We start from the raw sequence: 14,050 nt of genomic DNA, 5'->3' as shown, positions 1-14,050 counted from the left end.
AATATTGTCTTTAATTAGTTCGATTGGATAACTAACTGACCACAAATAAACTGTTTTTATGTGTGAAGAAGGTGATCTTAACTAGTCTCTAACCATGGATTTGCAATGCAACTGGAAGGGAAGTCCAACATTGTCCCACATCTGCCAACAAAGTGGTACATTTTTTTGCCAGACAGAGACCTGCTAGATGATTAAATTGTATTTTTCTCGACTACTTACTACTTATCAATACAATTAGATGAACCTGTACAGACTGAGTTTCCAAGTTAAATGAATGAAATGTGTTGATGTTTTAAAAAATAAATAATAATTCAGAAAGCAAGAATGAAACCTGAACTGATTTTTAAACGAAACAAAATTTTTTGCAGAAGTTCCAATAGGTAAACGACTCTCCGACAGAATGGCAAAGAAAAAAAATTTCTTCCAAAACCAGCTTAAAAGTTTGAAACATAGGAAACCATGAATCCTAGAAAAATGCTTGAACGTTTTAGAATCCCACAAGCACCAATGGCTTAAGATATCTAAGCCTTGACTCGACCATAAAACTTCTGCTTCTCCTGTGTTGTCTGGAAGCGTCCGTGTCCAAACTTGGACGAGGTATCGACAAACTTGAGCTTAATCTCTTCAAGGGCAACACGAGAAGTCTGTGTGAGGAGGGACTGACGAAGGGTAACAACCCTTTTCTTAGGGCCAACACAGCACCCCTTGATCATCAGGTAATCATCCTTAACCACGCCGTAGTGAGGAAATCCACCCATAGGCGTAATATCTTTCTCCGTCCTGCCATAGTTTCATTTATTAAAAAATTTAGTCATGTAGAAAAGTAACTGGTTAGAGCAGCAGATACAAATTGACTACTGTTGTTCAATATACGACGGAGATAAATGTAGCAAAATTCTAGAATACAGTGCAACTCACAAATCTGCCAGAGCATGATGGTCATATTTGCCAAGCAACTTTTATTAGAAAAACGTTCATATCATAAAAAAGCAAACACGTGAGAAAATAAAATAACAGAAAATACCATGGAAAGTAACAATTTTTTTGAAGTTGAAAGTAAAATAATTTGAAGAAACAAAAAATATAGATAACCGGTTGGGGGAGGAGGAGGGAACAGTATTAACCTGTCAAACTCAGTACTGGCCGAGTGATCTTCATTCCCCACCTTTCCAAGCCTGTAGATCTTCTTGTTCATTTCAGTACGGTGATGGTATCCATTCTGACCAGCTCGGGCAACAGTGAATGAAACTCTGGCAGGGTGCCAAGCTCCAATACAAGCAACCTTGCGAAGACCCCTGTGAGTTTTGCGGGGAAGACGAGTAACACCCCATCGGGTAACCACACCTTCATAACCTTTACCCTTTGTGACACCGATAATGTCGATCATTTCGTCTTTCTGGAAAACAGCATCAATAGGGATCTGCTTCTCAAAGAAGCCATATGCAAAGTCAACCTTTTGAGCAATAGTTCCACCATTCACTTGAATCTCCATCAAATGAGCCTTCTTTTGCTTCAGCCCTTTCATTTTCCTTATCTGCATAATTAATACATGAAATTTATTAGAACAATACGAGAGAACCAAGACTTTCACATACAATAGTCAACTGTTGCATGGCAAGAAAACAAGTAGAAGGTAAAGCCAAAACTAACCAAGGAGTATATTTGACTCCAGATTACCAGCATCATCTAAATCAATTGATGAAACATTCCTACTTCGTAATTTTAACATTTCATAGACAAATAAAAGATTTCTAACACAATATAACGAGGCTAAAATCGATATTCCTCTATGCCATTGGACAATGCACTGATGTGTGGCACTGTGGCTCACAGTGGTTTTCTCAAGCCATCAACATATTGTGAATGAAACTATGATTCAAAACCTATTTAATGTTAAACAACACATAATTCAGCTCTTAATTCAAATTCAAGACACAATTGTAAAACAAGAATAAGATCGATTTGATACCTGAGTGTGAGCAAGTACACGAACAACAGAAGCATATTTTTTCAGTTTCTCCAGCTGTGACTGGAGATCCTTCTTCCCCTCATCAGTCTCCAGTTTCTTGGAATACTTGGTAAAGGCCTTCTTCTTGGATTTGCACCAGTTCTTGTAAAACCTTCTCTTAATCTCCTCACTGAGATGCTGAGCCCAAACAGTGTTAAGACAGCGAAGGCCACGAGGAGTCTTCACGTAACCAACCACTCCAACCACCACCATGGGTGGTGTTTCAACTATAGTGACAGCCTCGCAAGTCTCTTTCTTATGCAGTTCTACAAAATACAAGTACTTCAAAGTGAGATCTATTTCAGGTAAAAATATTTAGCCAACTAACAACTATTTAATAAAATAACAGTGAGACACAAAAGTAGGTATGTTTCTATGAGAGGGAAACAATAACACAAAACACCAATAAAACGAGAAAAATAAGATGCAAAAAATGTATAAGTTCACCAAGAAGTATATATCACGATTTTGTTGAAAATAACAAAAGCAAAAAAATTGTTTCAACACATCACCGAAAAGATCTTATAGAGAAAAGATCATTGCTAATTTAACCATAAATGCAAACAAGAATTGCCTTCCGCAGACAATGGTACATTGCACCAGGAAAAAGATTGTACAATGCACATTAGTAGAAGTTTTTGCAAAAGGAACTAACTAGGCGAAGTCTAAAATCACAAAAGTAAGATATAGAAGTTACTTGATCCGGGTTTCTCAACTTCTCGGACAATGTGAGTCATCCCAGCCTTGTAACCCAAGAAGGCTGTCAGCTTGCAGGGCTTGCTGGGGTCATCCTTGGGAAAAGCCTTCACTGCATAATTGAAGGCAAGAAACAAGAGTAATTACAAGCTAAATGCAAGTGACAGGAAGAAAAACAAAGGAAAACCAAGTAACTACAATGCCGCACACATGCAATAAATATCCATATATGTGTATCGGCTGATAAAACAGTCAACTTACGTAGGATAAATTACATGATCGCACATTTCAAAATTGTAGTTTGGATTCCATACAATTTTCTTACTCATATTTCCAAGATTCTCCGAGTAACTTTCAAATTTATATTAATCAGCAACAAAAAAGAGTCACATTACTTCCTAGCTTAATCTACAAAACGATAGTTACCCTTTCCCCTGTGGCGAGCAGCCCGCTTCCTCGGAAGGAAACCGAGTGACCCGTGCCTTGGGTGCTCAAACTTCCTGTGCGACATGTTTTCGCCTCCTTCACCTGTACAACACCACCCAAACTTTGAAAACCATCGAAACCAAAAGAACACAACAAACTAATATTATCCTAACAAACGTAGTTGTGACAATTGCAGCTACCCAATCACCCTTAACTTCCACATAAAAAAAACATAACTTTAACACAGAATGTGTGACAAACAAAAATTCTACACACGTATATCAATGAAACAAACCATTATCCAATCATTTACATACAGATAGGTGAAATGGATCGTTTCCAAACNATCAGAAACGGTTAACCATTCTCTCATAAGAAATCGCCTCTGATACTCCTAGCAATGATGATCTCTGTTTATCATTGACGACGGTCACACGATCCTAGATATCATGGTTCAACCCATTCAGGAACACGGAGTATTTTGCTGCACAATTCTAGATGACATGAGGTCAAAAAATCGCCTCTGATACTCCTCAATCATAGAATGGCCATGCTCTAGTGTCAAAAACTCCATCTCCTTCGCATTTTGGAGAGCTGTGGAAAATAGTGCTTAAAAAACACATGGCACAAATGCTTCCATTGGAACTGTATGTGATGCTGGATCAAGGTAGCTGATGTGGTTTTTCCACCATTTCATGGCCTTCTATTGAAGCATGAAGTCAGTCATCTCCATCTTTTTTCTCGTCGCCATACCTGAAGGTGCTAAAACACTGCTCCATGTATTCAAGCCAAAACTCAGTCACATTTGTACCTTCCTCGCCGATAAGGGGCGGAGGTAGAAAACTCAACTGAGAGTTCTAAATCCCAAAACAATTGCCTATATCCCATACCACTTGAATGTAGTTCTCTTACCCATAAAGGCTTCCATTAATAATTTCTAACATGCAATAATAAACTTAATAAGAGTGTAAATCCATAATCAGCGGAAATCATAAAACAGCGAAAATGTGAACCATAATAACCCTGATATACAAGCGGTAAATATGAATAATATTATACAACCCAATCATATCATGACTGATTCTTGTTCTGTTTTTTGGGTCATTCCCACGCTCTTTTTTTACCTTCAATTTACTGCATACTATTTATTGTATTCCCACAGACATTGGTACTGTTTGGTTCAAGTACTTGTAAGTACTAATATAAATAGTCCTATCATATCACTTGTTTTGTACAAGTATTATTTATCTCGATCAATCAAATTATTAATTATTTATTTCACATCAATCAAATTCGTAATAATTTATCTCACATCAATCAAATCAATAATATAAAATCACGATATTACCCTTAATAAATAATATTATTACTATTCTATTAATATTTTCAACAATGACAAAATGGTAATATCATATTATCTCAAATTTAATCAATCACTATATTAACTATCATTTTATAATTATTTTTTTATTACAAAATATTACTTATCTCCATACTATATATCTCATACCATGAATCAAACGGTACCTTAATGTCAGAAAACAACCTCAGTCTAAGCTCTTGAGTGTGTAGCTAGTTGCTCCATCGAACCAATTGGTGGCTCCAACACTCAATCGAGATCTTGGACTTAAAATGTGTTGGGCCACTGTAGTACTAGTGAGTGGCTCTCGATACCCAATCGTCCAAAATGTAAGTGGTTCTGAATTGGTTGATGGGCAATTACTTTAGTTTGCTCAAGTAATTACACTTAATCATGTTTAACATGTACTTTATCAATAACTGAACTTAAATAATTACACCGAAACATATATCGGAGTGCCCTTGAAGAAGTGACGACGGGCTCTATTAATTTCAGCTCACAAAAGTAAAGATCCATGATCCAAACGAAGTGATGATGAGAGAAGCCGGTGGTTGCAGCAGTTAGGGAACCTATTCGAGGAACCAAACAAAAGGACGAGGAACTAGATAATAGGAAAAATAAGGCAACAACAATCAACAAATATTCAGCAAGCTTTATTTTCAGTTTTCATTGTAAACTCTAGATTATCATATGTAATTTTCGAATTTCCTTAATATTTCCAGTGTTCCACATTATTTCATTCGTAAATTTATGCAGATTCTCGGCCACAATGACAAAAAAATAGTTTTATTGCCATTTTTTGAATTTTCGTTCCAAATTTCACCATCTTTGTAATTTAGCGACCCCATATATATATGAAGGTAGTAAAGAATATATAATAAGTTTTAAATCGTTGAGATTTAAATTATTAATTATCTAATTTGTTTTTCTAATAAATTCACTTGTTATATTTTCATGTTAAATGAATCATATTATCAGTTAATAAATAATTACAAGAATATTATAAAGTATACGTCATTGAAAAGTTTGAAAAATTCAAATAAAAGATCGTAATATATATTATTAAAAGTTTAGTGGCTTTAGCAATTTTAATAATTAATTTTATTATTAAAAGGTTAGTGGCTTTAGCAATTTTAATAATTAATTTTATTATTATTATTATTTTTTTTTATCATGAGCACTCATTTCATATATTATTATAATATTTAATATTCACTATTAGAATCGATTATGATTTCTTAACGTGTTTGCACTCAATACGTTTGATTTTTTTGCCGTATTCATGGTTTTAAATTATGAATCAATCTTTCTTGCATATTTCTTTGAATCTTGAATTGGATAGTGATGTTGATGAATATTGAAAATCCATTCCATGCTTTACAAGATATACACAGAACAGATATTACTGTTTCCCAAGCAATTGTAATCGGAATAGAGAAATTTCGAATAAGTGGCATGAAACATATAATAATTATTTGAGGTAAAAAAAATGAAATAGAAGATTTCACATGTTCATGCAAAAATAAGAAAAAATGTTAGATGTCGAGGTTGAGTATCGACTAAAAGATAGTTTGGTAAAAAAAGAAGAAAATAAAATAACCAATAAAAGATACTAAAAATTTGAGAGTGGTAAAGGGTAAAAAGAAAAAAGAATTTGTTGATATAACTCTACTTGTTTTACAATCGGCATGTTTCAAAATATTCAATAAAATATTGTCTTTAATTAGTTCGATTGGATAACTAACTGACCACAAATAAACTGTTTTTATGTGTGAAGAAGGTGATCTTAACTAGTCTCTAACCATGGATTTGCAATGCAACTGGAAGGGAAGTCCAACATTGTCCCACATCTGCCAACAAAGTGGTACATTTTTTTGCCAGACAGAGACCTGCTAGATGATTAAATTGTATTTTTCTCGACTACTTACTACTTATCAATACAATTAGATGAACCTGTACAGACTGAGTTTCCAAGTTAAATGAATGAAATGTGTTGATGTTTTAAAAAATAAATAATAATTCAGAAAGCAAGAATGAAACCTGAACTGATTTTTAAACGAAACAAAATTTTTTGCAGAAGTTCCAATAGGTAAACGACTCTCCGACAGAATGGCAAAGAAAAAAAATTTCTTCCAAAACCAGCTTAAAAGTTTGAAACATAGGAAACCATGAATCCTAGAAAAATGCTTGAACGTTTTAGAATCCCACAAGCACCAATGGCTTAAGATATCTAAGCCTTGACTCGACCATAAAACTTCTGCTTCTCCTGTGTTGTCTGGAAGCGTCCGTGTCCAAACTTGGACGAGGTATCGACAAACTTGAGCTTAATCTCTTCAAGGGCAACACGAGAAGTCTGTGTGAGGAGGGACTGACGAAGGGTAACAACCCTTTTCTTAGGGCCAACACAGCACCCCTTGATCATCAGGTAATCATCCTTAACCACGCCGTAGTGAGGAAATCCACCCATAGGCGTAATATCTTTCTCCGTCCTGCCATAGTTTCATTTATTAAAAAATTTAGTCATGTAGAAAAGTAACTGGTTAGAGCAGCAGATACAAATTGACTACTGTTGTTCAATATACGACGGAGATAAATGTAGCAAAATTCTAGAATACAGTGCAACTCACAAATCTGCCAGAGCATGATGGTCATATTTGCCAAGCAACTTTTATTAGAAAAACGTTCATATCATAAAAAAGCAAACACGTGAGAAAATAAAATAACAGAAAATACCATGGAAAGTAACAATTTTTTTGAAGTTGAAAGTAAAATAATTTGAAGAAACAAAAAATATAGATAACCGGTTGGGGGAGGAGGAGGGAACAGTATTAACCTGTCAAACTCAGTACTGGCCGAGTGATCTTCATTCCCCACCTTTCCAAGCCTGTAGATCTTCTTGTTCATTTCAGTACGGTGATGGTATCCATTCTGACCAGCTCGGGCAACAGTGAATGAAACTCTGGCAGGGTGCCAAGCTCCAATACAAGCAACCTTGCGAAGACCCCTGTGAGTTTTGCGGGGAAGACGAGTAACACCCCATCGGGTAACCACACCTTCATAACCTTTACCCTTTGTGACACCGATAATGTCGATCATTTCGTCTTTCTGGAAAACAGCATCAATAGGGATCTGCTTCTCAAAGAAGCCATATGCAAAGTCAACCTTTTGAGCAATAGTTCCACCATTCACTTGAATCTCCATCAAATGAGCCTTCTTTTGCTTCAGCCCTTTCATTTTCCTTATCTGCATAATTAATACATGAAATTTATTAGAACAATACGAGAGAACCAAGACTTTCACATACAATAGTCAACTGTTGCATGGCAAGAAAACAAGTAGAAGGTAAAGCCAAAACTAACCAAGGAGTATATTTGACTCCAGATTACCAGCATCATCTAAATCAATTGATGAAACATTCCTACTTCGTAATTTTAACATTTCATAGACAAATAAAAGATTTCTAACACAATATAACGAGGCTAAAATCGATATTCCTCTATGCCATTGGACAATGCACTGATGTGTGGCACTGTGGCTCACAGTGGTTTTCTCAAGCCATCAACATATTGTGAATGAAACTATGATTCAAAACCTATTTAATGTTAAACAACACATAATTCAGCTCTTAATTCAAATTCAAGACACAATTGTAAAACAAGAATAAGATCGATTTGATACCTGAGTGTGAGCAAGTACACGAACAACAGAAGCATATTTTTTCAGTTTCTCCAGCTGTGACTGGAGATCCTTCTTCCCCTCATCAGTCTCCAGTTTCTTGGAATACTTGGTAAAGGCCTTCTTCTTGGATTTGCACCAGTTCTTGTAAAACCTTCTCTTAATCTCCTCACTGAGATGCTGAGCCCAAACAGTGTTAAGACAGCGAAGGCCACGAGGAGTCTTCACGTAACCAACCACTCCAACCACCACCATGGGTGGTGTTTCAACTATAGTGACAGCCTCGCAAGTCTCTTTCTTATGCAGTTCTACAAAATACAAGTACTTCAAAGTGAGATCTATTTCAGGTAAAAATATTTAGCCAACTAACAACTATTTAATAAAATAACAGTGAGACACAAAAGTAGGTATGTTTCTATGAGAGGGAAACAATAACACAAAACACCAATAAAACGAGAAAAATAAGATGCAAAAAATGTATAAGTTCACCAAGAAGTATATATCACGATTTTGTTGAAAATAACAAAAGCAAAAAAATTGTTTCAACACATCACCGAAAAGATCTTATAGAGAAAAGATCATTGCTAATTTAACCATAAATGCAAACAAGAATTGCCTTCCGCAGACAATGGTACATTGCACCAGGAAAAAGATTGTACAATGCACATTAGTAGAAGTTTTTGCAAAAGGAACTAACTAGGCGAAGTCTAAAATCACAAAAGTAAGATATAGAAGTTACTTGATCCGGGTTTCTCAACTTCTCGGACAATGTGAGTCATCCCAGCCTTGTAACCCAAGAAGGCTGTCAGCTTGCAGGGCTTGCTGGGGTCATCCTTGGGAAAAGCCTTCACTGCATAATTGAAGGCAAGAAACAAGAGTAATTACAAGCTAAATGCAAGTGACAGGAAGAAAAACAAAGGAAAACCAAGTAACTACAATGCCGCACACATGCAATAAATATCCATATATGTGTATCGGCTGATAAAACAGTCAACTTACGTAGGATAAATTACATGATCGCACATTTCAAAATTGTAGTTTGGATTCCATACAATTTTCTTACTCATATTTCCAAGATTCTCCGAGTAACTTTCAAATTTATATTAATCAGCAACAAAAAAGAGTCACATTACTTCCTAGCTTAATCTACAAAACGATAGTTACCCTTTCCCCTGTGGCGAGCAGCCCGCTTCCTCGGAAGGAAACCGAGTGACCCGTGCCTTGGGTGCTCAAACTTCCTGTGCGACATGTTTTCGCCTCCTTCACCTGTACAACACCACCCAAACTTTGAAAACCATCGAAACCAAAAGAACACAACAAACTAATATTATCCTAACAAACGTAGTTGTGACAATTGCAGCTACCCAATCACCCTTAACTTCCACATAAAAAAAACATAACTTTAACACAGAATGTGTGACAAACAAAAATTCTACACACGTATATCAATGAAACAAACCATTATCCAATCATTTACATACAGATAGGTGAAATGGATCGTTTCCAAACAAGAATCTTTGAAAAGGTAGTAAAACATGCTCCGAAAGGTGCTCAAATCTGAAGCTAGCAACAAATTGAAATCAAACTAAGTAAGAATGATCTGCAAGAAACAACGGCGTGTACCTGATAACTGCGCGTCAGCTCAGCGAGAAACCCTAAAATTCTGGGCTTAAAATATTTATAGCATTAATAGCGACTTTTGGGCCGGCGGTCTATAATTGGGCTTCCAAGTAAGTTTCGGTCCTTTGGATTCTAATTTAATTTAATTTTTTGAAAAGTGAGTTTTCAGAATCTATTACTAAAATCTTATTAATAATTACTTCATATAAATCAAATTAATTACCAAAAAAATGAACTTCAAAGAAAATTTTCAAAAAATATATAAGTACGCAACGTGTGTGTCGTATTTAGGTAGGTTAGTATGACCTTTATAAAATTGTAATTTGGCCCCCAAATAAAATTGTGATATGGTACTTCATTAATTTTTATAATTATATAATTACACTTATTTTAATATAAATCAAATTAATCACCAAAAAAATTAAACTCCAAAGAAAATTTTCTAAAAATAAATAAAATATGTAAATACTAGTATTAAATGAGAAATGTGATCTATTTTTGGTTGTTTTATATGTGATGAATATTTTCTAATTTATATGACAATCGTACCAAAATGTACTGGTTTATTCAATATTTAGTAATAAATATAAATTTCATAATTTAAATACAATAACGTATGATAGAATTATTATTTGTGTTTAGTCACTGTTGAAATACTATTTATACACACTCAAAGTGCAAAAGAAATTTAAAATTATTTCGTTTCGGCGTTCAAACGTTCCTTAAGCGTTGTATGATTTAAAATCATTCATAGAGTGTTAATTTAATTTACCTATGTGTTTTAAAATACTTGCACCAAACTAGTCTGAAATTAGCAGATATAATTATTCTTCTTATATATTACTATGAACGATCTAATTGAATAAATGCCTTATTCGATTATCCGAATTAGGTCCACGATTGAAATCTTAATTCTTTATTTAATTTGCATTAAAACAATTAGACAAGATTTGTCGTTGAGATTCGATCGACAAAATTCAAGATCTTCGGCGGGTTGTGACAACGGCGGTGCTAAGGCGGTCTCTGCCGTGAACTTTGGTGGACAAGGTGGTGGTCGAGATTGTTTTGAAAGGGGTGGGTGGAGAGATTTTTTGTTGATTGTTTATTCATCTATCTTACAATCAACTAAAATTCATTCATATTTATTTTTCAACCTTTTAAAATACATTATAGAAATAAATAATTATCAATTTTTGATAATAGGTAATACATTAATTAAATACTCATTATTTAATTAACTATAAAAATTATTTAATTAATTAATTCTATACTTCTTTAGAATATTCCTTTGATATTTGACTTAGTGAAATTCCACAAGTCAATCTTTGGATGTATTTTTTAAAAAAATTACTTACTAATTAAACAATTTAGGATTGTAGATTCCTTATAACCTCGATCATCGATGTAACGAGGATACGAATCTCATTTATATCGTTTCAAGTAAAACTTCGAAGACCAAAATCTTCCACTGTTCATAAATTTTGCAGTTCCACTCTCCTCACAAAATTAGAATTCAAGCTACCTTCACAAATTTCAATAATGAAATCTACTTATAAAATATTTAATAAACAATATGTTTGATTTTCATCAAAATACATTAGCCAAATTCAACTCATTGAATTTGACTATCTGAACGAGAACACAAAATCCAATACTTGTGTGACCATCAATTGTTCGGAGTTACAGCTAGCCTTGGGTTCACTATACTCAAGTGATTTGAAACAACATTTGTTTCTTATATGGACTTACCCTAATTAGCTCCATAATGTTCTTTGATATACTAAAAGAAACTATCAGATTCACTGTCAGAGGCCTAGATTACAAACTTCTTCGGATTAGGACCATTAGGTTCACCATCACTAACCTATGAAGGATTAGATTCAGCATCAATAACTTCGTCATTATCTTTTTCACTTTCGGATTCCGAGCTGTTTTTAGAAACTTCTTCTTTGAGGACAATCGAGTCGCTTAGCTTGAGGCATTCTTAGAACATGAGACCATCTTAGAAGAACTGTAGGTGGGATAATGTCGATGGATAATTTGAGACTATGATACATTTTTTTTCGAGGTGACTGTTTTTCGGTAACTTTGCAACACCGTCGCAAAATTTAATATTAACTACAAATTTTATAAAAAAAGATTTAAAGACAACGGTTTTACAAAAACCGTTGTCTTTTACCATATAAAACAATAAGAAAAGACAACGGTCGTTGTCGTAGAGCTAAAAAAACCAGCTGAAAGACAACAGTTTAAACAAACTGTTGTCTTTGACCCTTTACAAATTAAACACATATAGACAACGGTTTACAAAAAACGTTGTCGTAGAACTAAAAAAAACCAGCTTCACAATCGGACTGATGAACCTCCTTGGAAGTGTAGAAGAAAGTAGTTGGGCCGTGGCTTTATAAAACCTCTTGTAGGCTATTTCGGAGGTAATGTGGGCCTGTTCCATAGGGGAAGACAAAGCGGTATGGTGAATGGCTTGTGAAAGCCCCAAATTGTTAAGAATACAAAGAGGGGATATAGCTCTCGAATGACCAACTTGTCTTATCATTGAAAGGTGGACGAGATGAGGAACAATCCAATATTAGGAACATTGGTGGATACATGGAGCCAAGAGGAGGTCCATAACTTCATCAGATGTTTTTCCTTGAAGATCAGGATAAAACTAACCCATAGAGGCCGAGTTAGAGAATGAAAACTGGGTCAGGAAGGAAGGATGAGCCGCTCGACAAATAGTTTTTGCAAATAAATCATCAAATCGTGAGCAGAAAAACTTAATTTGGCCCCCCATCAAAGAAGTGGTACGCAACATGTAGGAATGACCAACAAGAAAATCAACAAGTCCAGGAAAATATGTGGATGCCCATATTTGAAGGAACGATGAACACAACGAATTCAAACAATGATACACAGATTCTAAGAGCATGATACGAAATCATAAACCTTACCGGTGCCGAGAGAACAAGCCAGCCGTAAGTGCTCAGATGATGGATTACCAGAGAGGATTGACGTAAAATGTAATGACAAACCAAAACCCAAAGAAGCAAAATTCTTGGTGATTAGTTTTATATTAATAATTTTCTTTATTTCATTCAACTACTATCATTCCACAAAAAATATAATAATTAATAAATATATAAATACTAGTGTTTATTTGCACGCGTCGGATGCTTATACAGTTAGAATAATTATTTAAACATTATATTTTTTGTTATTTTCAAATTAATATTTTTTTTCATACTTCTTTAATAGAAGCTGTATTGCAATCTAAAATTTTACAATTATAGATATTTAAAATATAGATAAAGATATGATTGAAGATTTGAAAAAGAAAGGCTATTTTAGTTTTAGAAAAAAAATTCATAAATAAAGTTATATAATTAAGATATAATTGTAATTTTAAATAAGGCTTCATAAAATGGTTAGTTAATTTTAGAAAAAAAATTAATAATAATAAAGAACTCTATTGAAGAAGAAACTAGTCCGTTCTGTTCAATTCCAAAAAATGATGAAAAATTACATCACTGCAGTACATACATGTGACCTTATAAACTATGCTAATACACGTGTTACTTACTCTTTCAGCTAAGTATCTGACCCGGCTCTATCTCTGAACCCGAAAATCTCTGTACCGAATTATTTAAGCATGTCCAAAAATTTATTCACCTTTCAGGTCAGATATCCTATCGATTTGAAGGAAATTGATATTCCTATAAACTAGGCTGTTTTTTTTTATATTTTATTTATGTTATTGTAACTTGTAAGTTGTACTTATTTGCTAACATAAAACAATTGTAAAGAAATCAAACACGCGCTAGAGTCATCGGAGTTTAACCTTTATTGAGATATTAGAAGTCATAATTATTCTATGTTATATCTGGAGTATTTCTCTCTTAAAATGTGATCAAATATTAGTTCTTAGATTACCAGTATATATTTCAATTTTTATAAAAATGTGATTTATATGATCTAAAGAAAAAAACACTCCTGATATATATAATATAGACTAACTAGAAAATCACGTAGTCAAGGTCAAGTTAGCAAATATAAAATATATTAACCAGCTTTTTTAAAATCTCGGGATACGTAAAAGTCAAGGAATAAAATACCAAAGACCAATGAGGAACTTTCTAGATAAATTCCGCGTATTTGCATGCATGCTTCATTTATTTATTATAAAAAATTTTTTCTAGTTGTAAATCAACCAATATTTTCATGCCTTTTTAATGTTTTTTGAAAGGAGCATTGGCAAATATTTCTAT

The 14,050-nt window shown here is 33.9% G+C and overlaps 2 protein-coding genes across 3 annotated transcripts; both read right to left on the bottom strand.

Moving 5' to 3' along the window:
- Window positions 1-325: 325 nt before the first annotated feature.
- Window positions 326-3,288, bottom strand: LOC140988106 (large ribosomal subunit protein uL3z). Its single transcript, XM_073457037.1, has 5 exons — window positions 3,131-3,288; window positions 2,706-2,816; window positions 1,970-2,274; window positions 1,125-1,534; window positions 326-780 (listed from the first exon to the last, which is right to left on the bottom strand). The coding sequence occupies exons 1-5, from the start codon at window positions 3,213-3,215 to the stop codon at window positions 522-524; spliced, it is 1,170 nt and encodes a 389-aa protein (XP_073313138.1). The 5' UTR covers window positions 3,216-3,288; the 3' UTR covers window positions 326-521.
- A 3,236-nt stretch (window positions 3,289-6,524) lies between these two features.
- On the bottom strand, window positions 6,525-9,855 carry LOC140988062 (large ribosomal subunit protein uL3z). Of its 2 annotated transcripts, none has more exons than XM_073456949.1 (6): window positions 9,789-9,855; window positions 9,330-9,431; window positions 8,905-9,015; window positions 8,169-8,473; window positions 7,324-7,733; window positions 6,525-6,979 (listed from the first exon to the last, which is right to left on the bottom strand). In XM_073456949.1, exons 2-6 carry the CDS (start codon window positions 9,412-9,414, stop codon window positions 6,721-6,723), a joined length of 1,170 nt encoding a protein of 389 aa, XP_073313050.1. In that variant the 5' UTR covers window positions 9,415-9,431; window positions 9,789-9,855; the 3' UTR covers window positions 6,525-6,720. The 2 variants fall into 2 exon arrangements, with proteins under 2 accessions (XP_073313050.1, XP_073313051.1); XM_073456950.1 differs by lacking the exon at window positions 9,789-9,855 and adding an exon at window positions 9,726-9,743 and having other exon boundaries at window positions 9,330-9,434.
- Between the last annotated feature and the right edge of the window lie 4,195 nt (window positions 9,856-14,050).

The sequence above is a fragment of the Primulina huaijiensis genome, chromosome 11 (assembly GCF_012295235.1).
Source record: "Primulina huaijiensis isolate GDHJ02 chromosome 11, ASM1229523v2, whole genome shotgun sequence".
Taxonomy (NCBI): domain Eukaryota; kingdom Viridiplantae; phylum Streptophyta; class Magnoliopsida; order Lamiales; family Gesneriaceae; genus Primulina; species Primulina huaijiensis.
Note: the sequence above shows the minus strand (reverse complement) of the source record. Positions and strands in the feature narration are given on the sequence as shown.

Bases quoted from the DNA above. Each gene is read 5' to 3' on its own strand.
- LOC140988062 (XM_073456949.1), bottom strand. From the start codon at position 9,414: ATGTCGCACAGGAAGTTTGAGCACCCAAGGCACGGGTCACTCGGTTTC. The intron at 7,734-8,168 runs GTATCAAATCGA...TTAATTATGCAG, and splicing joins GTGTACTTGCTCACACTCAG to ATAAGGAAAATGAAAGGGCT. The intron at 6,980-7,323 runs GTTAATACTGTT...AAACTATGGCAG, and splicing joins GCCAGTACTGAGTTTGACAG to GACGGAGAAAGATATTACGC.
- LOC140988106 (XM_073457037.1), bottom strand. From the start codon at position 3,215: ATGTCGCACAGGAAGTTTGAGCACCCAAGGCACGGGTCACTCGGTTTC. The intron at 2,817-3,130 runs GTAACTATCGTT...TCAATTATGCAG, and splicing joins TGCTCGCCACAGGGGAAAGG to TGAAGGCTTTTCCCAAGGAT. The intron at 781-1,124 runs GTTAATACTGTT...AAACTATGGCAG, and splicing joins GCCAGTACTGAGTTTGACAG to GACGGAGAAAGATATTACGC.